This window comes from Carassius carassius, chromosome 17, assembly GCF_963082965.1.
Source record: "Carassius carassius chromosome 17, fCarCar2.1, whole genome shotgun sequence".
Classification (NCBI taxonomy): Eukaryota; Metazoa; Chordata; class Actinopteri; order Cypriniformes; family Cyprinidae; genus Carassius; species Carassius carassius.
Genome location: NC_081771.1, coordinates 28,337,403 through 28,360,837, shown reverse-complemented (window position 1 = coordinate 28,360,837; position 23,435 = coordinate 28,337,403). Strand labels below are relative to the sequence as shown.

The 23,435-nt window shown below is 38.0% G+C and overlaps 2 protein-coding genes across 3 annotated transcripts in view; one reads left to right on the top strand and one right to left on the bottom strand.

The window, feature by feature from the left end:
• LOC132161513 (glutaryl-CoA dehydrogenase, mitochondrial-like) overlaps positions 1-23,435 on the top strand; it is an 88,646-nt gene that overhangs the window by 30,673 nt on the left and 34,538 nt on the right. The gene's annotated exons all lie outside the window — the stretch shown is intronic.
• On the bottom strand, positions 279-4,698 carry LOC132160611 (prostaglandin E2 receptor EP1 subtype-like). The gene is made up of 3 exons (XM_059570252.1): positions 4,547-4,698; positions 2,290-3,191; positions 279-1,263 (listed from the first exon to the last, which is right to left on the bottom strand). Exons 2-3 carry the CDS (start codon positions 3,139-3,141, stop codon positions 994-996), a joined length of 1,122 nt encoding a protein of 373 aa, XP_059426235.1. The 5' UTR covers positions 3,142-3,191; positions 4,547-4,698; the 3' UTR covers positions 279-993.

The window sequence follows — 23,435 nt, the reverse complement described above, 5'->3', positions numbered from 1 at the left end:
TCAAAATTGTCAATTACAATTACTATACAATGATCTGGTAGGCTATGATATTCCTTTATTTTTGCAGGTTTGAACTGGTTGAAAAGCTTGTAGCCTATTAAACTATTTAATGACAGCTTACCTCTTACAGTAACTTTACAGTACTGACAGTTACATTACATCATCATTATTCTGGCTTTTGGAATATTGTTTCTTTATAAGTTAGAGCTTGGTTTATTGAATTTCATGCATCAAATTAGGCAGCAACAGAAATGAAATTCAAATACAATAAGCTTGTTTTGTTTTATTATGATGCTTTTCAGTATAAAATAACAACATTAGAAGCCTCCAGAAAATTGGAGGGATAACAGAATGAATAAATTATACAATAATATGAACATTTTTATTCACATGAGCATTTGTGCACAGAAACATATATGCAAGACAAACGTAAAGGACAACTGTCTTCCCCTTCTGTGAGGGAAATAATGTTATCCACATAAAATATGAGTTTACCTCACAGGTAATATATTGTTGATGATCATGCTGTACAAAGTCTGATTAGGTGAACATTTCATCAAAACAAAGATTTAAATATCTTTTGTGCTTCTTGTTACAGTCATGTCGGTTTTCATGCTCAGGGAGCTCATCATGGGGAATAACTATAGGGACACATGAAAACACTGTCCCAGATCTAAAGCTACAACACTGGCCGAATTAATGCTTCAGTTACTAACACCAGTGTATTTTCTTTATTTAAGGCTCAAGAGAGCAAAGAGTTCATTGCTGTGCTCTGAAAGTTTCCAGCCAAATCCTTATTATTAGTGTTTTACAGGGAGTAACAGGAATGTCCATCTCATGCTTTATTTATCTTTGTGCAAATTTGCTAAAATAAATACATTCTTAATATAGAGAGTGCAGTCATGCTGTAATAAAGGTGCCAGGTTAGATCCTCGGGGTTAGAGCTGACTGATACGGCGTAAAGCTCCAGTTGTTATTGATGCACACTCAGATTCAGATTCTACTGACAGGATTCTTCTCAGAGCTGGGGAAGGAATGGATCTCCCAGCAGCGAAAAGTGCTTTCTTTGAAGTCTGTTGGGCGTTTGGTAATGAAGTAAATCTTTTGGAGGACGGAACGACGAAGAAGAATATAGACCCATGGGTCCAGTATCTGGTTCCAGGATGCTATCCGCACCCCCATGATCATAAGGGTCTTATAGGTGGCAAGGTCATTTCCGATAGAGCCCTCATATGAATGTTTCACTGTAATTAGGCCAACAATCTAAAGTTGAGAGACAAAGACAAAACACCATTAGGATTACGACAAAATATCCAGGTCTCCAGGTACAATTTAGACACTGAAAGCTGTTTCCGCCTCAGAGAGAGAGAAAAAATATCAGTAATCATGAGATAAATTTAAAAATAAGAAATATAAAATAAATATAAAATCACAATGTGACATAAAGTCGCAGCTTATATATATAAAATTGCAATTAGCTTTGTAGTTTTGATTACTCTGTGGCATAAATGGGCTTCTATTTATATGTTTAAACTTTTTATTTATATGGAGTACATTGTCCACAGATTCAAACCTTCCTCTGTAACAGAGGAATAATAAAAAAAAAAATCTAAAATAGACTCCCAAAAAAAAAAAAAAGTTTTCAGGTTTCTGCTGTGTAAAGTTGCACTTGACCAGGTTCCCATTTTTACCCAGTGCACCCTTTTTTATTTATTTTTTATTCCACTGAGGCAGATTTTTGGTGATGTCGTCCTGTTACACCTCAAAGGTGCTCAAGTTATTGGAAATGCACAAAATAGGTCACAGAAATAATTACTTTGTTGCTATTTGAAATGCTTTCGTTTCTTCTTGTTTTAAGCATGTTTGCATGGCAGAAAAAGCACTTTGTTGCCAAAGTCTTGTCATGTTTTTTCAAGAATATCTGGGCAACAATTTCAAAGACTGTCAACATACTGTCAACAATCGGAGTGAAAATGTGGTCAATTACTCTATAAATTTGTCTAAAAACTTGTCTACTAAAGATATATTTCCTATAAAGTCTTTAGTTTATATACATGTATGTTCCTATACGCATATGTGACATATTTCAATTGACTGTACCTATAATTAATATTTTTGTGCTTGGTTTTAACTGATTTTAACTACAGTGTGTTCTTTTAGTGAGCGTTTTGTACTTATTTCTCTCAAGACAGTTTTCATGTTTGTAGTAGTTTTATGGTTTCAATATTATGCCAGTATATAAAGGGCATAATTTATGATGGGGCCACTAAACCCACTGCTCATACTCACCAGAAGAGGGCTCCAGCAGATACAAGATGTGACCATTATGCCTACAAGTTGCACCACCATCTCAATATCATGGGATCTAGCTGATCGACGGTTACAGGGTTTCTTTCGTATCCTCGCTAAAACTAGCGTCAGTCCACTTAAGGTGTTACACACCAAAGCAACAGCAAGGGATGTCAACCCCAGTCCTGAGAACAACATAACAAAGGCCACGTCTGCCTTCTCTGTGTCCTCCAGCACTTTAATGAAACACCAGGTTCCAGGATACTGGTATGTATATGAACCCAGCTGAAAGCAGGGCAGAAGAGCAATGCAAAGAGCTGCTAACCAGATGACAGAAAGTGAGAGCTTAGTCCTTGTGGTCGTAACCAGCGAAGCATGGAGCAGTGGCTTTGTCACCCCTAAACACCTCTCAGCTGCCATGGCGCAACCAAGAAAGAGCGGACACAGTCCAAAAAACACCATGCTGCCTCCTAGAAACTGACACAATGGGTCTACCCGGTTGTATTCTTCAGAGGGTACACCTCCAGAAAGATACAGCCTCATAACTATTGAACCAGGTATGACATGCCCCACAAAGTCCGTGGCCACCAAAGAGCTGGCGAACAGGAGAAATGCTTTGGATCGTCGACGTAGGCGGGCATATGCATTTCCCAGGATGAATAATGCCACAATATTAGACAGGATCCCCAGGGTCATCGAGAGCATCGCAGCTATAGGGCCGCTCAGGATCGGTCTTTCCGAGGTGACATTCTCGGAGTCTGCAAGTGATGGAGAGGTCGGCTGTCCTTCCCATTGACTGTCATTGGAAAATGGGCTGAGTGGCGCAGCGCCTGATGAATTGCAGTGATGCATGGCTAACTCAGAGGAGTGTTTAGCTGCGGGGCTCCCATCTTCATGTAGAGCTGCTGATAGGATGGAGAAATATGTCTTAGAACAGATCATTTGAAAGACACCAAAAAAATCTAAAAGTAGTGTAGCCATTAAGTGCACATTAAAGGTAAAACTTTCTATTTTTTTTGCTTACTGAATACTTTTGATCAAATATAAAAATACAGAGCATAAATATATATAAAAAAATGTACTGGTGTGAATGTCACATCACATGGCATGTTTAATGTAGCGAGTGCCATCTATTAATACATTTTGACATAAACAATGTAATTTTGCACTTCTGAACCAATTTCTTATGTAATATGTTTTGTCACGCCAATCAATTAATGTGTCAAGAAAGAGATAACTTTCAGTAAATCCATTTCTTTTTCAGATCATCCACATACAGTTAAAAGTAGCTATATGTGCAGTACTATAATGCAGCAAAAATGTTTGTATGGTTTTACAGAAAAATACTAAAATGTATCCTCCTTTCTTGTGTTTCATTTTCTGTTTTATGGACAGGAAAAAATATTTTTTAAAGATTATTGTAGTACATTTGCCAAGATGATACTAGGTATTTCTGCTTCTGCTTTTTAAGTGTAAAGTAATCATCATGTAGCTTTTCTATACCACCTGTATTATTATGGTGGTGTTCAGTATTTTAAGGCAAAATAAAGCTGATTTTAAGCCGTCTAAATCAATATATTAACATTATATCACTTAATGAAATACATTGTTATAAGTTGTAAAATATAGGCACAATTATGCAATCCTGTAATTATTATAAAAAAAATTTAATGGTGAATTCCTGAAACCATGGCTGGCTAATTTTACTATAAATTTATTGAGATATTTTTATTTCATTGACAATTTTAAAAAGCACCCCCACCCAGACTTCAAACAGGAAATGTATCAAAATCCTAAGAAATTAAAACTTACAAACATGAGCTTTTAGATAAACATGAGATTAAACATGAGATTTTAGATTTTGTTTCAGAATGATAAATTACATTTATATATCTGTTTATCACATTGTCATTCAAAACAAGAAAAAAAAGGTCTATTCAGTGCCACGCCAAACATTACAGCTGAGAGAAACATGTTCTGACAGAGGCTACTGACAGCCACAAATCGTTTTAAAACATTCCTCAAGTTTAATTTGCCTGCATTTGACCCCCTCAATGCTATGCTTTCATCCTGGAGTCAACATCTCCCCTGAAGAATGCTACAGTGAGTCATTTTATAGTGAGTCATATAGTTGGTTGCACTGATGCATTTAAAAACACTGATTCGGAAAATATATAAATTGCATGTTACAACAAAGTTGGGTTTCTTTGACACAGCATCTACTTACACCTCAGTAAAGACCAATACAACTGCTTACCGTCATTTACGAATATCCATTGGGATTAAAGCATCATGTCAAAAAAAAAAAAAAAAAAAAAAAAACTTTTTAATGTAATAATCTGTAAACAAAAGAAAAAAATAATAATTTCGTAAACAAAAGTAAATGTTACTTTTAACTGAAGAAAAAAAATAGTTAAAAATTAAATTATGTAACGTTACTTAAACTGGTGAATGTACAAGAAAAATTTTGCATCATCATATCCATATACTCCACACGAGCGCCTGGTCATCTTTCCTAAAAGAAAAAGGTAATGCAGGTTCGGCTAGGTTTAAAAAAATAGCCCAAAAGAGGATAACAAGTAGTTTTAAATGACGAAATGCAGATGAATAGATTCGTAGTTTCACGGCAGCACATTCCACCGGCGGACGCGCGCGCTCAGAGCTACCGCTTCAGTGAGTACAGTGTGTTTCAGACGGAAACATGCGGGTGACTATATAACCCCTCCCTGATGAAGCTCTCTGCTCTTAGGTGAGTCTGAATCACTCTTACCACCGGCCTGAGCATTTCTCTGATACAAAGATGGTGCTGTTATTAAAGTAAAAAGCGTAAAGCCACTATATTACAAGCTAACTGAGCAACTGCACACAGTAAGTTTAGGCTAGTGACAGGTATTCATGCATTAAATACTAAATTACTTATTCTTATGATAAAGACAGATATGTCTACCTGATTCAGTATTTGAGATTTCGTTTTTCCCTGCCCTCTTAGGTCTGACCTTGAACATACTGTCGAATGTTCCACTAAACCAGATTTTTGTAGATTGAAGGCAGGTGTCTGTGTTTGCTTAATGTTTTTCAACCTGGCAAACTAGAGTGGCTCCACACTTGTGGTTTGGATTCAGACTAACAGCAATATTTTTACATGGTGATATTAAAGAAGGCAAGAGAAAAACTAGGCCGCAGCGGTGACATGAGTGTTTAAAGCAACGATTTCTTCTCAAAGACTGAACAGCTTATGTATTTGTTGACTGGATTTTAATATGCATTGAATTGCTTTAAGACCTATGGTTTAATTAGGTCTTAATGAAAACTCTCTATATGACATGCACAGGAATTGTAATGTGAAGTAAAAGGGAAAGTGGCTGGTTGTCACACAGGCTATTTCTTAATAAATACAAGGTTTTGAAAAGGGGTGCTTCCTTTTTCAACACGTAGTTCAACAACGTAGTTCAGCTGTTGCTTAATTACAATATATCTTAATGCATTCTGTTGTTTAATTACAATATATTTTTAGTGCATTCTGTCCTAAACAAAAATTTGAGTATTATTCTCTGTCGCTATAGTTGTGTAAAGAAGTGACCACAGTTAAACCACATTACAATTAAACAAGATTTGGACTTATCAGTTTAACTATGTTCTCAGAACAAGGATATTAGTTGATAAATAAGAGGTTGGGGCAAGTTGTCACATGCGTTTTAACTGTAACAATGTCGATAATTGTTTTGTGCTGCATAATCATTTTACAGTACAATGATGTTGCTGTCAAAAATAACAACCTGTGTCTGTTCCATGACCATGAACTTTATTTATTGGAACAACAGAAAAAAACAAAACACACGGACACACACACAAAAACTTTCAAAATAATTGGAAATCCCAGAACTAACCCCATATTCCTTGAATACCATTGAATTTATGGAAAATGGCTAAACTGAGTGTATAATGAAGTGACTGAGGTGGAAACATTTGCCTCAGATAAGAAAAAAAAATACATCAAATTTAAATGAAAATAGCGGTTTCAAGTAAAATAGTTTTTAATCTTCTCTTTCAAGTAAGACTAAAGTAAGACGCTGGATAGCAGAAAATATTTACAGCGCAAAGACTCGATCGTGCTTGGAACTGATTGATGTCAAAATGGAGAATAGTGCCACATATCAGCCACATCAATAAGTTAGAGAAGTTTTGAACCACCCAGGTCTCTCTCATTATGTCATCAGACAGATGTTTAGCTTTTGAGAAGCTCATCATTAGACTATTGACACTGGAACCTTAACATGGACAGATGAAGTGTGTCATTTATTTCTTTGTCATTTCAAAGATGTGGTGTTGTTCAGAAATGTCAACCAGGAGTCGGGTGCTTGGCTACAGCAGGGATTTTCCATTTAGAGCACCATTCACCCATTCACTTAATAATCTTGTGAATATAGCCATTTGGATTCTGTTTGATTTCAGTCTCCAAGACTAAGTCTAAAAGTGAGCAAAGTTTTACTTTATTTATTTAGCAAAAACCACATTCTGTTTCTGCTCTTCCCATGTCCAACTGTGTAAAATGAATCTGCAAATTGAGGGTAGAATATGGTTTGAAAAGGCCACCAGTCAATATGGACTACAAGACACAAATGCATTAATGTTGGAAATCAAGGATGTGCTTAAAGATGTGTTTTAGAAGTATGGCATTGTGCAAGTTTCAAATCTTTCATTTTTATTTCAAGGAATAGTTGGAATCATGGTTATTTTATAGTTTAGAAAAACATCAAATATTGTCAATTAAAATGTTAAATTTGACTTCCGTTTTCTATCACTAAAACACACGCATCACAACACGTAATAGCCTTTATTTAATAATAATCAGCATTTTTAACATTTGTCATACAGACTAAACATGCAGGGTTAATGTCCAACACTATCGAAACTTGAATTATTTGAGTTATATTAAAGAAAATAATTTTTGTTATTATCATTTTTTTTGTAACACAAATGGATATATTTATAAAATGTCCAAGCAGCTCTTTTCCATACAATTAAAGTAAATGTCGACGGAAGTTTCACTTTTGGGTGAACAACTATTTAATACGTTTTTATTATTATTAAGTTTTAATTCTTCTAGTGTTGTGTTAATCGTGTTGACCAAGGCATACAAACATGATTATCTTTAACATGGTCAGCTTAGTGAGAATGAATAATCTTTGATAAAGTTTGACTCTAATAAAGTTCGACTGTGGAATGAGGGTGTAGGCCAAATGGTAAGATAATTTCTTAATAATAAACATGACAAAATTGCAGCCTGAAATGAAAATATTTAGCAAAACTTTGAGACGGGACCGAGAGCAGGTTTGGTTTAGATCCCCAGAGCAATCAAAGGGCACAAGTCAGGAGAAGACAGTGGCTCGCAATTTTCCAAAGAGGTGGAACATTATTCGCTACTTGCCAGACATTACAAATCAACCCAGATGCATATTTTTTCCCTCTGGCACAAGAAATAAAAACAGGTATTTATCCTGGCATGAACACGGCCATGCTGATCCAGAAGTGGATCTCTGTGGATAGGAATGTGAACTCTGTTGATCAGCGGGCAGTTATTCTTAACCGTTCTCAAGCAGCAGTTATAAGCTTTATGTAGTAGTCTGCACTGTAATAGGCTCATTTTGTTTTGCTACATTCTGCTTTCGGGTTTTCGCTGATTGCTCATTTGTTTGCTCTAGATCGAGAAATTTTGGATAGGATCCCATTGGAGCTGAAACAAGACGCAAGGAATGAGCTGTGGGTGGAAGCACTGCAGACACAGACTCTACAGGTTCTGTTTTTGTTCCCTCATTTCAATAAAGCGCTCAAGTGTCTTAGTAATATGATTGTTGAAAGGGCAGAGTCTTCCACTGATTTGTTTCTTTGACATTCACAGTAAGGAAAACAAGTAAAGCTATTTCCTTAAACAATTAGCAAAGCGTTTACAGATGAGGGCACATAGTAAGTGTCTTCTCTACGAGGCAGATGTGGAAGAAACCTAGGTGCCAGATGGATTCCTGGAATCTTGCATTTATTGCAATATTGACAAATCCAGCTGTTCAGTGATGGCACACTGGATGTGTGATTCATATCTGCACGATTGTGCCATCATTTCAATAATGTCCTAGAAACAATGCAAATCAAAAAGAATACATAATGGCTCTAAAAGTACTAGAAATAAATATGCGTTTCTGTCCAGTTAATCCTTCAAATGTTACAAAACTAAAGCCAGAATCACACAAAATAACTATAAATTTTGTGTAAATAGGTCAGGAAGTTTGCTAGAAATAATTCCTGCTCTTAACCTTCATCCTCTGTATGGCCACGGGCTGAATCTTCGGTTTGAAAGCGAGAGACATGCAAAAGCCACCATTTGTTCTGCAGCCCAAAATTCCACCCAGCCATGAATCTTTCACAAATCAAATGTGGTTCACCACATTCACATAAAAATGTCAAGGTTTTGAAAATGCTCCCCCTCTTCTAATGCCTGGCCCACCAAACAGAATGCCAATGTGGTGTGGTGCAGAGGGGTCAAGAAGTATGAGAGAAACCACAGCTTCCCATGGACTACAACAAGGCTGATCTTGGTCACTTGAAATCAACAGGGCTGCTTCTAAAATTCACGGAGCCTGGGACCTCACTGGGTCCTGAATAATGTTTTAGTCCATAATTCATGATAAGGCTTCCTTCAGTGATGATAAAGTCCATCCGCTGTTGCCCTCTCAAATCAAAATCCACAGACATATTAGTTTAGAACTGTTTTCACTTGTAAACAGTGCTTGATCTGTGCATACATCTTTCCTGATTCAGATGAGAAAACATTTTCACTGGCAAAGGCATTACTATGGATAGAGGGCTTGTGTTTTATCAGCTGTTTGGACTCTCTTTTTTGACGGCACCCATTCACTGCAGAGGATTCATTGGTGAGCAAGTAATTAAATGCAAAATTTCTCCAAATATTGATGCAGAAACAAACTTATGTACTACTGGACTAGACCAAGGGTAAGTAAATCTTCTGCTTTTTTTTGTTTTGTTAACTTATTATTTAAATGCAGAATGTTGAAACTGACTAGGCAACACAAATAGCATTCTTATAAGTGATTCTATAATCTGTAGACATAGGCGGAGCGTGACTTCCCCTGGCCACGGGGTCTTGGGGCAAAAATGGCACTAAATTGGACAAACATGCCCCTGCACAAACAAATTAAATCTATTACGTCTGTTGCTAACAAAATGCAAATGAATAGAAAGAGTCGACTACGGCATTAAATTAAGATTTGCTCATGTTGCACCGTATTTCATTATTTCATTTTAAGCGTTTTACAGTGTTGCGCATCATAACCAATCACACACGATTCTGTTGAGCTTAGGAATGCAATGGCCAATCAGAGGCGTTTAGATGAGTCATGTCTGAAACTCATCAGCTTTGCTGAATGCGCACAGGTTCGATGACTGAATTCCGCGAATTCTCTCATCATAAAAAAACAAAGCGCGGATGTACATACAACGTAAGTAAGGGATTCCTTTTCGCAGTGTGTACAGTTTTAGTGATTATAACGATACTTTTGTTTTTTCAAGTGTGCGATAGATCAAAGTAAATGATAATGTCAGTTCTGTACATAATTTATTAGCTGTTTGAATAACCGTGGGGAGGAATATAATTATCAATTTCTAATGTTCACATTTAATGCAAATTCAGTCCCTTTAAACATATTTTATTAGCCTACATGAAATGTCTTGTTCTTGTCTAAAAAAGACAGGTTTAAAAGGGTTTGTAGTTAATAGATTTGGCTGCATTTAGCCTTACCCTGGAGTTGGTTCACCCTCCGCCTATGTCTGTAGAAATGAAACCTGTTTCACTTTAAATCTGTTTTTATCAAGATTATTGCTCTGACGGTGGTCTCAGTGGTTGCCATGAATATTTCTTATTGTACACAGACATGATAAGAAAAATTCTGTGTAATTTGTGTCTTATTAAGATCTAAAAAGTGTCTGTCTAATGTTTTCATGTAATTAAGGTGAAATATGCAGCAAAAGAATTTTCTTCACTTCAACCGGAAGCCACTAAAAGAACATCATGTTCAGAAGAGAACATAACAGACCATTTTCTTCCAACATCTACTGCAGCTGTCAGGATAAATTGTTGGTTAGATATTGCAGAAAGAGAAATAAATAGAGACAGACAGACAGAAAGAATGAGATTAATATCACAAATTGGAAAAATAACACTGTGATCCCATTCAGTAAAAGTAGTATAACCACGAGTGTATATACGGCTGTATTTAGCACTCATATGAACACCGGGCTCTGGAAATGAATTTCATACATTATTCACAAATAAACTCATTAGTACATTCTGGTCTGCGTCATTGTTTTTGAATCTCACATATTCATCAGCCTCGGGGCTCTGGGGGTCAATAGGACAAAGACCTACGTATATGAAGGTCTTGCTTAAGGCCACAAGAGACAACTGAAGGCTTTATTTTACCAATGGCAAATCAATTGAAACCTAATTATGTTTTCAGCATAATCTTTACCCTTTGCTTTCGAAATACAAATCAGTTAAAGAGATAGTTCACCAAAAAAGGAAAATTTGCTGATCTTCTGCAGTGAATGGGTGCCGTCACCAAACGGCTGATAAAAGCATTATAATAATCCACAAGTAAACCACATGATTGCAGTCCATCATAATGTCTTTTGAAGCAAAAAGCAGCATGCTTGTAAGAAAGAAATCCATCATTAAGATATTATTTAAGTTCAAATCATTGTTTCTGGTTAAAACACAAGTCCTCATTCCATAATGTTGCTTTCTCCTTCACAAGATGTTTTTGGGTGAACTATATCTTTAACAGTGAGCGATGCAGTGCAAGGTAGACTGTAAAGCCCAAACAACAGACATGCATCTCCTCTAGTAATTCAAGTGTTAAGCTATGCAGAAAATGGCTTGTCGTTCTAAGGCATTTTGCTTGTGCACACTTGCTTAGGAATATTGATTCAGTATTGTCTTCAATGCCAAATGGTACATAGGTGTTAGACACAGATCAATTAATGGACTTTTCTCACAATATATTCAGTCACTTCAGCTGATTTAATGTCTCCGAATAGCTTAGTTTGCAGTACTGAAGTTTGTTATTTCTCCCTTCATGTTGGCATCTGTTTTATCTTCCTGTGAGTTCTTCAAAATGCCTCTTACAAGAAATCTATTTGCCTAAGAAAGTAAACAGGATTGCGGAAAACATCCTGTACTGCTTTATAACTGAATAGCATTTTCTAAATAACTCAGTAGAAATAGTGATTAACTGTAGTAATAAAATACTAGCTGAGCAACGATGATAGTGTGAGGGTATAATGTTTCTACACTTTGTGATAAATAACTTGCAATAACAACTCTCAGTCCATTACACACTCGCAATAACGGTTCTTGGTCCATTAGTTTTGGTGTAATTTGTAAGACTGTCACGGGCTGAAAATTGAACATATGTTTGGCGGGTGGTGAGATGACCATAATTACATTGGGAATAATGTGTAAGAAGATTCATATACTGGGGAACATCCATATAGTCAGCATGAATCAGCCATGTTTCCACTTTGATTACAGAATGAACATGGTAACGGTAGACACAAATAACTGTCTAATAAATTGATGATGGTTTGTAAATGTTTTTATTTTGAGTTTACATAAAATATGTCAACATGCACCACAAAAAAAAAAACAACAACAACACTAGGAAGCATAATTCTGTATTCTACTATACTAAAGACAGCACCTTGCAAGGTTTCTTAGCCACAAAAATAGCTTGTTATTATAGCCAAACATGGCCAAGCATTTGACATCTGATTTCTAAGAGTTAATAAAAGCTACTTCCTGTAGTCTGGAGGTTATGATCACATGGCTAAATATTGAATTTTTCCCTGGTGGAAAAACAAGCCACTGCATATGTTTTACAGGCAAGAATAATGAAGCAACAGATAATGCCTTATAATCTCTGCTTTTTAGACACTTTGCATTTGTAGGCGAGTGGAACGAGATATATTAAATATGATACTAAATAACCTTCTTATGGACAGTCTTAAGCTTCACTGCTTTACACTATCATGTGAAAAAGAGTGTTAATAGCCATTTATTAGCACAATTGTATGATATGTATCAACAGTTAAAAATGTATATATATATATATATCTATAGATTTTATCTTAGATTTTAGGAACAATGTTGCCAGTTATTTTTGCTCCATCAAGGAAATAATTTCCAGCATGTTGTTGCAATGCACTCTCGTGGGCAATTTTTGACTTTTAATTGGTGGGTAATTTGTATACATTTGCTTGAACTGATTTGTACATTTTTATATAATCTGCTTATGCCACAATGAATGTTTAGGGGTGGATCTTCATGCTTAAAACCTTCTGTACAAATCACATTGTAGAAGTTCATACAAAATTGCCACCTCATAAATAGTTACATTTACTCATAAGGCCAAGGTGTTTGGTTCTTGAAAAAAATCTGTATTTTGCACAGTTTAGTTAAGTGATGAATTCCAAACAGCGTTTTTGTGCCGTTGAAGTGCACTTCCAAACGAAAGTGAGATACTGATTCCCTTCACCAAAGACACTTCCACAAGTCTGTTAGAGGAGAGTGGTCAAAGAAGTAATTTTATTGTTTATGGTCCTTGTGATCAATTTTAAAGCTAGATGGTGGGAGAGTTCGAGCTTCATGTATAAACAGAACAGCTCAAGTTGTTAGGGTTAGTTTTCTAATATATACAGTCAGTGTGCTGAACCGATGTGCAGTAAACTGCAGAAAGAGTAACTGAAAAATCCCCACTATTAATGCAAAGACTAACAGTTTGTAATAGAATCAATCAATACAATTTTCACTTCAGATGCTTTTGCTGTGAATAGAGGCTTGTCCTTTGAAATACCTCAAACACAGAACAAATATTATGTTGCAATGCATGAGACCTTTCCAGCTGTCTTAAAGATCTTCCCTACATGAGAGCCGAAAACATCTGGAAGGTTATGTGTGTGAAAGGGTGGCTACCAATAGTCTTGGAAAGACCATTTTGGAGTTTCAGCCCCCTATGGTATTACATAATAATATAAATAAATGAAACTTTATTTTTTCTGCCCCCTTTCTATAGCAGGGGTCTTTCGATGGGGCCTGTGACCCTAGGTGGTCTGTGGTGGAACAGTAGGGGGTCAGCCAATTATTGTTTGATCTTAAACTTCTATTAACTGCAAAATAATATACGTTGACCACCAAAGCTAAAGCCCCTCTCATATGTATCTAAAAAAAAAAACTTATGAGAAAATGCATGCATTAGTTTAGTAGATTTCCTGTTTTTATAGTCCTGTTGTTGCTGGTAGATCAAATTGCAGCTGTAGAGAATCTAGACTGTCAATAAACTGATTTTAGTAATTTTGGAAATCTACTCCCTAATAGCCATTGCAGGATCTCTAGTGTTACCATTTAATATAGTCAGCTTTCAGGATATGGATATTTTGTATTTCATTTGTCAAAACCCCCTGATAATCTGTAGATACAAATGAAAAGTCTGAGTGCATATAATCCATTATCAAAAACACACTGCTGTAAGGAGGATTTTTTTTTTTTGAGGAGTCGTGTTTCTCAAAAAGAGAGAGAGAGAGAGAGAGAGAGAGAGAGAGAGAGAGAGAGAGAGAGAGATTGTGGTGAGGCAGTGAATGTGCGTGGGGCCAAATTTTGGAGCAGGATTTAATAGCAGAAATGTGATGCTTATAATCGTATACAAAAAATTCAGTTACTTCTTCTGTTAAAACACACTAAGAAAAAGGATAATATCCTGGGGCACAAAATGACCAGTTAAATTTTTAAACATTTACTTCAAACACAATGTAATGCAAAATTCAAAACAGGTAAAACATCTATGGCCATATTTTTAAAGGCTTTTCTTAGAGTGTAATTTGATGGTTTTCACAATTATTTTAGGGTTTTAACATTTTCAGCCATGTTGTCATGGCGAAGAAACCTGACCAAAAAAAAAAAAAAGATGTAACCTGACAAAAAAAAACTTTTTTTTTTTTTTACTTTAAAATCATGTTATTACAGATGTAGTTTACATATTAATTTTTTATGTTAACATTTTGCCTTCCTGTAACTCAAACAGTAGAGCACAACAGATCTAGCAATTACCAGGTCATGCGTTCGATTCCCTAGAGAAGCAAAAATTATTACCTTAATTAATACCAAGAATTGACCTTGAATGCAATGTCAGTTGCTTTGGATAAATTCATCCGCCAAATGCATAAATGTAACATTTACAGACCAACCCTATTCACTTTCACTGTGACTCACTGTAACCCAGACAACTGCTTTTTAGACAAGTGGGATGAGTGTCAAATAAATTTGATAATCAAATTTATGCCATAAAAGTTGCCAACTTAGCTTAACATGCACTGAAACTTGCGTAGTCCTTTAGTGATTCTCTCCCAATGTTTTAATGTCCTTCTTGCAAGCTGAATTTATTCGGTGAAGCTCTAGTGTTTTACTGCTCAGGCAATAATGAGCCTCTGCGCTGACTGTTTAATTGACTTTATATGTGAGAATTCCAGGCGTGAGGTATAGTGTCCACTGGCTGCCATGACCTGGGTTGTTTTTCTTCCTGCTTGACCTGGATGAATTCCTGCTTTAATCTTCTTTACCAAAAGCAGAATTCACATTCACATGGATTACATATCCATAAAGGCAGCAGCTGCTTAATTCCTCTATATTTCATTCTGCCAAGTTTAACACGTAGGTTTTCCTTTGAACTGCATTCCCAACGGTCTGGATCTGAAAATGACACCAAGATTCAATCCAGAAGATTGAAATATTTAGTGTGAACTGCTCACAAATCTGTGATTCAAAATCTAATTCTTATATATGAAAGTTTCAGGATAACAGATTTAAAAGAAAGAATGGTTATGACACATATGGCTGGTTACTGATTTTAGGTTATTGATAAAATGAGAATATAAAAAAACATGAATCATGTGAACTCAAAAGGTCACATTTTAAAAGTAACATAATTTCTGTGTCACTAACATCACAACTGCACAAATATGAATTGTTTTCAGCCGATTTCACAAACACTCCCCTCCATCTTCTATTGATCAGACAGACCGATGACCCCGCCCACAATTACACCATTGGTCAAGCCAGTTTTGCTGTGTCTTGTGGTTGGGATGCAGAATTCAAGGGAATGTATTTAGATATGGTAAAATGTATTTAACAGAAATAACAGTATAGGACTACTACTGATAACTGAAACCATAATAAGTATACATGTTAATAATCAAAAACATAAGTTTGAGCATTTGTAAAGTTTTGTGAACAGCTAGTGGGCAAATCTGTGGCGTTGGATAAGAACTGGGATAAGAGAAAGTATTTTAACATAAAAAAAATGACAGATTCCACTTTAAGATTCAATAAATAATATAATGAGAACAGATCAAATTAACACATGTGGCATTACAATCTAAAATCTTACACTGTTTTGCATCTGGAAAAGGTTGTGATCATGTTGTGAACAAAACACTATTAGTTCATGTCTCTGGCACACACAATGTATTTCTCAAAGGATTCGATCTTTCCGGAGGTTCTGTGCTCTTTGAAGACTCCTGAGAAATGAAAAGCATGTCCAGAGCTATTAATCACAAGTGGACGTACATCTCCAATGTGGGACGTTGAATAAAAGTGGGATGATGAGAGATTGTCTCATAACTCATCTGAATTTAACAGAGATTGTGAGTTCTTCGCAGAAGTGTTTGCAGTTACGGTCAGTCTGTGCTCCTTGAAACACAAAGGTCTTTGTCTCCTCTGAGACTGAAATCTATTGGAATTACAATAAATGTGAAAAAAAGAAAGTGCAGATCATTAATGAAGAACTGCAGCAGTTATCTGGTCTTGATGTAAGGACTCATTTAGAAACGTTCTATTTTGGTGTCCCAAGGTTTTTTTTTAAGCATTAGAGGCACAAATTATTAAGATATGATACGATATGATAAGATAAGATGCTTTAGATATCATTCAACACAACTAATTTGCTATGAAATATTTAGTTTTAAACTCATCAATAGTTATTTTTTATTGCATTTAATGTTTTTTTTTTTTTTTTTGCATGATGCATTGTTTATTTAAGAAAAAAATTTTTTGGGGGATGTTTATAAAAATTACAAATAAAAACAATGAATAAATAAATGCATGCATACATTAAAAACCTAATATTGGACCTCCTAGGAATGACAGTTAACATTTTCAGGCAGTTCTTAACTGACCATCCATTTAAATGAATTTATAGAGTTTTGAATGTTTGGTAGCCCTACTAGTGGAATCTGCAGGAAGAGAGAGGTCAGATAATGTGAGAATCAGTCAGTGAGAGGGCGGAAAAAAACTGGAGAAAGAGAGAAGATCAGGCAACGTTTGAGACCCATAACAAAACAAGCCTCCAGATCCTCGTCTCTGAATTGTTATTATCTTTCAGCAGTGTCTAGAGGTTTATTATTCAGAACATGAACACTCATAGATTCCATTTGTTCATCACAACATTCTTCTCAGAAAGCACACTTTGTTGTTGAGTTTTTTCTTTCATAATTACGGTTTTGTAGTCAACAGAAAATAGCTATGAAGGAAAAGCTCTTTGATGTTTTATTTATTGCTTGTAATTAAACTCAAAAGACCAACCAAGATGCACCTGCTAGTTACACATATATATATTAATTATTTCCTTTTAAATGCACTTATATTTCTCCAAGTCCCTATAAGTGCAAGGGAATGTAAATACAGAAAAAATGAATCACATGCACTGGATGAGTCAGACACTGGGGAGCGATAAAGACAACTAGCGGTTTGTCATTGACCATGAACTGCTGTGAATGCCAAAGAGTATTAGATTTAGCTTCCTTGTGTGTTTATATGAGTTCTAAAGTAGTATAATAACCATTTTAGGACCCACTTTATATTAAGTGCTTTTAACTACTAAGTACTAGCATTTAAATGAATCAATAGGTACAATGTACTTACTTTTTACATTGTACTTATATTTTAAAACACAACATGTAATTACAGTTGTAATTAATTTTCTAGTTACATCTATAATTAAACTGTTGATCTTATCCCACAAAATGTTAATTTATGGAGTCATGTGGATTACTTATCAGCTGTTTGGACTTTCCATCTGATGTAATGCTAAATTTCTTAAAATCTTTTCCAGTGAAGAAAAAAACTCATCTTAATTTTGGATGGCATGAAAGTGAGCAAATTTTCAATTTATGGTAAACTATTCCTTTAATATAAGTCAAATCAAAGTTCCAGAGTTAAAATCTACTTCAATGAGTTCTTTGCACTTTCTTAAAATTTTTTACATCTTAACAACCATGCTTGTGATAGACACTTCTTTAACTTTAATCTGGACTGAAGCTACTACCAGTAATCAGACTCTTTCTCTCTCTTTGCCTGGATTTGTCATTGAATCCATCTGCTTTAAAAATAGCCCATCTGTAAGTCAATGCGGTGGCTGGACCGTCAGAGAGGCCACACATCAAACAAGAAATCATCTGGAAATATATTCAGACAGTGTACTTGCTGTCCAGGACATTATTATTAATATTCAGCCTCGTATTGTTACGTGCGCTCACATGAATTATGTGCTGAGAACATTCCTCTCATTCAAACGTGACAGAATTTTTCTGAAATGTGTTTCGTCTTTTTAGACAACTCATATCCTCTATAGTGAAACTGTGGCGGAAGAACATGCCACTAGACCGATTCAAAACTATTTATTAAAGATAATTTTTATCAGTTTTACAGACCAACAAATTTCTTTTGTCAATGTTTCAAAACAATAGGCTTAATAAATTCAGTGGGTTCACACAAAAAAATTTAAGATTTAAATATATATATATTTTTATATATTTAAATATTTTTTTATTAAAAAAGGTTTTACACCCAAGGATATTAATAGTACATTTAACAAATGTGTTTGAAATTATATGCACTCACTGGTAAAATATTACTCACTTAGAATGTTTTATTTCACACACTGATGTTTACTTCTCGCCTTTGTTTTGTTATAATTTTCTCCTGCATCAATATTTAGCTAAGCTGAATATTTTGGCTCCTGATAGTTCTCTTGAGGTCTTGTAAATTCTTCCTCTTTTCAGAGTTAAGTTTTGTGGGGACTGGCCTGAATAAATTGATTACTGTTAGTAAATCATCTGTCACTCTGAGTTTATGAGTCATTGTGGATTCATCAGTCCCCCGCATCCAATGGTCGTATTGAGGAACAACTGAAAAACTTTTTTCTTTATATATATATATATATATATATATATATATATATATATATATATATACACACACACACGCACGCACACACACACGGTCAGAATTGTTGTTGTCCTTGGTACATATGATCAAAGATCTGCATTGTTAATCCTTTTGATGTTTTATTTAAAAAAACACAAAAATCGAACTTTTCATTAGAGAATAATATCATTTTGAAATAAATGTTTTTTTTTCTCAAATACATGCTGGACACAATTACTGGTACACCTAGAAATTCTTATGAGTAAAATATATCTGAAATATATTCCCATTGATATTCACAATTTTGAGCAGACCAGGGTGATTATGAACATGAAATTATCCAGCCATGGCTTCCCATTTCACAGAAATATAAATAGGAGGAAGAAAAAAAGGCCAAATTCCAAATTAATCACCCATCACAATGAAAAAACCCAAAGAATACATTTCTGCTGTGTAGCAAAAGCTATTTGAGCTTCACAAATTAGAAAGTGGCTTTAAGAAAAGAGCTAGAGCAGTGAAAATTCCCATTTCCACCATCAGGGCAATAATTAAGAATTTCCAACCGACAGAAAATGTTCCAAACTGCCTGGAAGAGGATGTGTGTCTTTATCGTCCTAATGCACGGTGAGAAGGAGAGTTTGAGTGACCAAAGACTCTTCAAGGATCACAGCTGGAGAATTGCAGAAAAAGATAGAGTTTTGGGGTCAGAAACCCTTTTAAAAAGTGATCACACAACCCCTACATTACCACATGTTGTTTGGGAGAGCTTCAAGAAAAAAATCAAGAAAAGAAAAAGCTTTCACCAAAGAACAATCTCCAGCATAGTCAGCTGTCAGACACGACTGGAACTTCAAACGGGACTGGTTTCTATGGTCAAGATGTAACTAAAAAATGACCTCAAGTTGGGTTTGGTGAACACAGAGATAAAAAGTATGTACACAGAATTTTTTTTTAAAGTGACTGACTCTGTTAGAAATCTTTTAATGGGCCATTGGGTCTTCCAACCAGACAATAATCTAAAAACAAACCTTAAAAACAACACAAAAATGGGTCACTGGGCACAAAACCAAGCTTCTGCTATAGCCATTCCAGTTCCCTGAGCTGCATCTTATAGAAAATTGTGAACTGAAGAGGAGAAGCACCGTCATGGAGCTGGGAATTTGAAGGGTCTAGATGATTCTGGATGAAGGAATGGTGTCTGATCTCTTGTCTTTTTTTCCCCATAAAAGTTTCGATTTTAGTGATTTTTAAAAATAAAAGATCAACAGGATTAACAATGCAGATTTATTTTCATAGCCTTCTTTGATCATATTTACCAAGGGTACAAACAATTCTGACCATGTGTGTGTATGTGTGTGTGTGTGTGTGTGTGTGTGTGTGTGTGTGTGTGTGTATGTATATATATATATAAACCATCTCGATTGGGTTCAGGTCCAGTGACTGTGGAGGCCAGGTCATCTGGCGCAGCACCCCATCACTCTCCTTCTTGGTCAAATAGCCTAAAAAATGTGCCTCTACTGTGCAGCCCCGGGGCATGCCATCGCTGTATGCCCCGTCAGTCCTCCTCGTCCCATGGTGAGTGCCATTCTCCCTTCAAGATACCAAATGAAACCACTACCTACCAAGTCCACACTATCACCGGCAAGCCATTAAGCAGGAGATGCGTGCGTCATAGTGTGGTTCCCATATCCCTCCAAACTGGACTACTCCATCACGAGGAAATCCATCTGCTGGTTCTCGAGGAATCCACCGCTGACGTGATTCTAGGGTGCCCGTGGTTAGAGCAGCACAACCCCGTAATCTCCGGGAAGATGGGCGAAGTCCTGAAGTCGGGCGACGCCTGTTTCAAGAGCTGCATCTCAGGTTATCCAGTTCCAGCCACACCTTCCTGTGAACATCTTCCAGTCTGGGTTAACCAGTGCCTAAAGGAAGGATATACCCCCTATCCATTCCTGAGGAGAAGGCCATGGAGGAGTACATCAAGGAGGCGCTGGCTCAGGGTTATATTCGTCCATCGACCTCCCCTGCTGCTTCGAGTTTCTTCTTTGTGGAGAAAAAGGACGGAGGTTTAAGACCATGCATTGATTATCGGGCTCTCAACAATATAACAGTGAAGTTCAGGTACCCACTTCCCCTCGTCCCAGCTGCCTTGGAACATCTCCGTGGTGCCAGTGTTCACCAAGTTTGACCTCCGCAGCGCCTACAACCTCATCCGGATACGAGAGGGGGACGAGTGGAAAACCGCCTTCATAACCCCTACAGGCCACTATGAATACTGCGTGATGCTGTATGGACTTGTTAACGCCCCCTCAGTATTCCAGGACTTCATCCACGAGGTGCTCTGGGAGTTCCTCCATAAGTTCGTCCTAGTCTACATTGATGATATCCTCATCTACTCCCGGAGCCTGGCAGAACATCAACGCCACATTGCGGAGGTCCTGCAACGCCCGAGGGCCTACCAACTGTATCTCAAGGCCGAAAAGTGCTCTTTCCATTAGCCCTCAGTGCAGTTCCTTGGATACAACATCAGCAGCAGTGGCATCCGGATGGACGAGGGGAAGGTAAACGCCGTCAAAGATTGGCCCACTCCAACCACCATCAAGGAGTTACAGCAGTTCCTTGGCTTTGCCAACTTCTATAGACAGTTTATACAAAACTTCAGTACCATCACCAGCCCTCTCACCAGTCTCCTCCGTAACAAACCCAAATCTCTCTCCTGGACTCCTGCTGCCACAGAGGCCTTCCACATCCTTAAGGAGGCCTTTACAAGCGCCCCACTCCTGGTCCATCCCGATCCCGACCCTTCGTCGTGGAAGTTGACGCCTCGACCACCGGAGTGGGAGCGGTCCTTTCTCAGCAGCAGGGGAATCCCAGTCGCCTCCACCCATGCGCCTTCTTCTCCCGGAAACTCAACCCGGTGGAGGTCAACTATGATATCGGCAACCGGGAACTGTTGGCCATCAAACTGGCCTTGGAAGAATGGAGGCATTGGTTGGAGGGAGCCAAACACCCCTTTCTGGTCCTAACAGATCATAAGAACTTAGAGTATCTTCGAGTGGACAAAAGATTAAATCTGAGACAAGCCCGCTGGGCGTTATTCTTCACCCGCCTCCATTTCACCATCTCATACCACCCAGGGGTGAAAAATGTGAAGGCTGACGCCCTCTCTAGGTGTTATGCCCCCAAAGAGAATCCCGAAACTCCGGAAACCATTCTTCCAGAAAGAGTCATCGTCTCTCCTATTACCTGGTCCGCTGAGACCCTTCCTCCTACCGAGCCTACTACCAACACCCCGCCGTGTTGCCCACCGGAACTTCAGTATATTCCCAGGACACGGCGCACTCCACTCATACACTCCGCTCACACATCGCTTGGCACTGGTCACCCGGGGGTCAATGAAACCCTCTCGTTGCTGAAGGAATGCTTCTGGTGGCCCAACATGGCTTCGGATGTCAGGAGGTACGTGAATGGATGTACAAGCTGCGCCATATCCAAAAGCCCTCAACATCTTCCATCAGGCAAGCTCCATCCTCTGCCCGTTCCCAATCGCCCGTGGTCACACCTAGGGGTGGACTTCATAACCGATCTTCCTCCTTCAGATAACAATACCTGCATTCTTGTAATAGTGGATAGATTTTCTTAATCCTGTCGTCTTCTTCCTTTGAAGGGTCTGCCCACGGCCATGGAAACGGCTGAACTGTTATTTAATCATGTCTTCAGGTACTTTGGCATCCCAGAGGATATTGTCTCGGACCTAGGCCCCTAGTTCATCTCCCGGGTATGGAAGGCTTTCCACTTACTCCTAGGTGTGGCCATCAGCCTGTCCTCCGGGTACCATCCCCAGTCAAATGGGCAGACGGAGAGGAAGGTTCAGGAGATTGGACGCTTCTTCCGTACCTTCTGTCACGGCCACCAGAACTCCCGGAACCAGTTCCTTGGGTGGGCCGAGTACGCACAAAACTCCCTTCGTCAACCTACCACCGGACTCACTGGCTACCAACCACCTCTATTCCCCTAGTCAGGTGAACCCTCGGATGTCCCCGCCATAGACTACTGGTTCCGGGAGAGCGAGAGAGTCTGGGACGCGGCACACCACCAACTCCAACGGGCTTTACACAGACGTAGAACGACAGCCGACCTTCGCTGATCAGAGGCCCCAACGTACCAACCCGGTCAGAAGGTCTGGCTGTCCACCCGGGACATCCGCCTGCGTCTGCCCTGCCGCAAGCTAAGTCCCAGATTCATTGGCCCATTCACCATCATCCAGCAGATCAATCCGGTCACGTACAAACTCCAGTTACCCCCTGAATACCGGATTCACCACACATTCCATGTGTCTCTCCTTAAACCTCACCATCCTTCTGTCTCTCCCTCCACAGAACCTGGCGAAACGGAAGCTCCCCCCTCCACTCCTCCTAGATGACGGCGCAGCCTATGCAGTGAGTGAAATCCTGGACTCCCGGCGGCGTGGTGGACAACTGGAATATCTAGTGGACTGGGAAGGATACGGTCCAGAGGAACGTTCCTGGGTCCCACGCAACGACATCCTGGATCCTAAATTACTCGACACCTTCCACTCCAATCATCCTGACCGACCAGCTCCCAGGAAGAGGACATCCACCACGTCATCGGGGTGGGGGGTACTGTTACAAACATGCCAGGTTCCACCTCCACGCAATCACTACGCACGCCCTCACCGGAATACTAAGCACATCCACCTGATCCTCATCACCACCCAATCACCTCAGCACCATAAAAACCACACACACGCACTCAATCGATGTCCGGTCTCGTTCGCGACAAGGTCTTACCTGTATGCTAA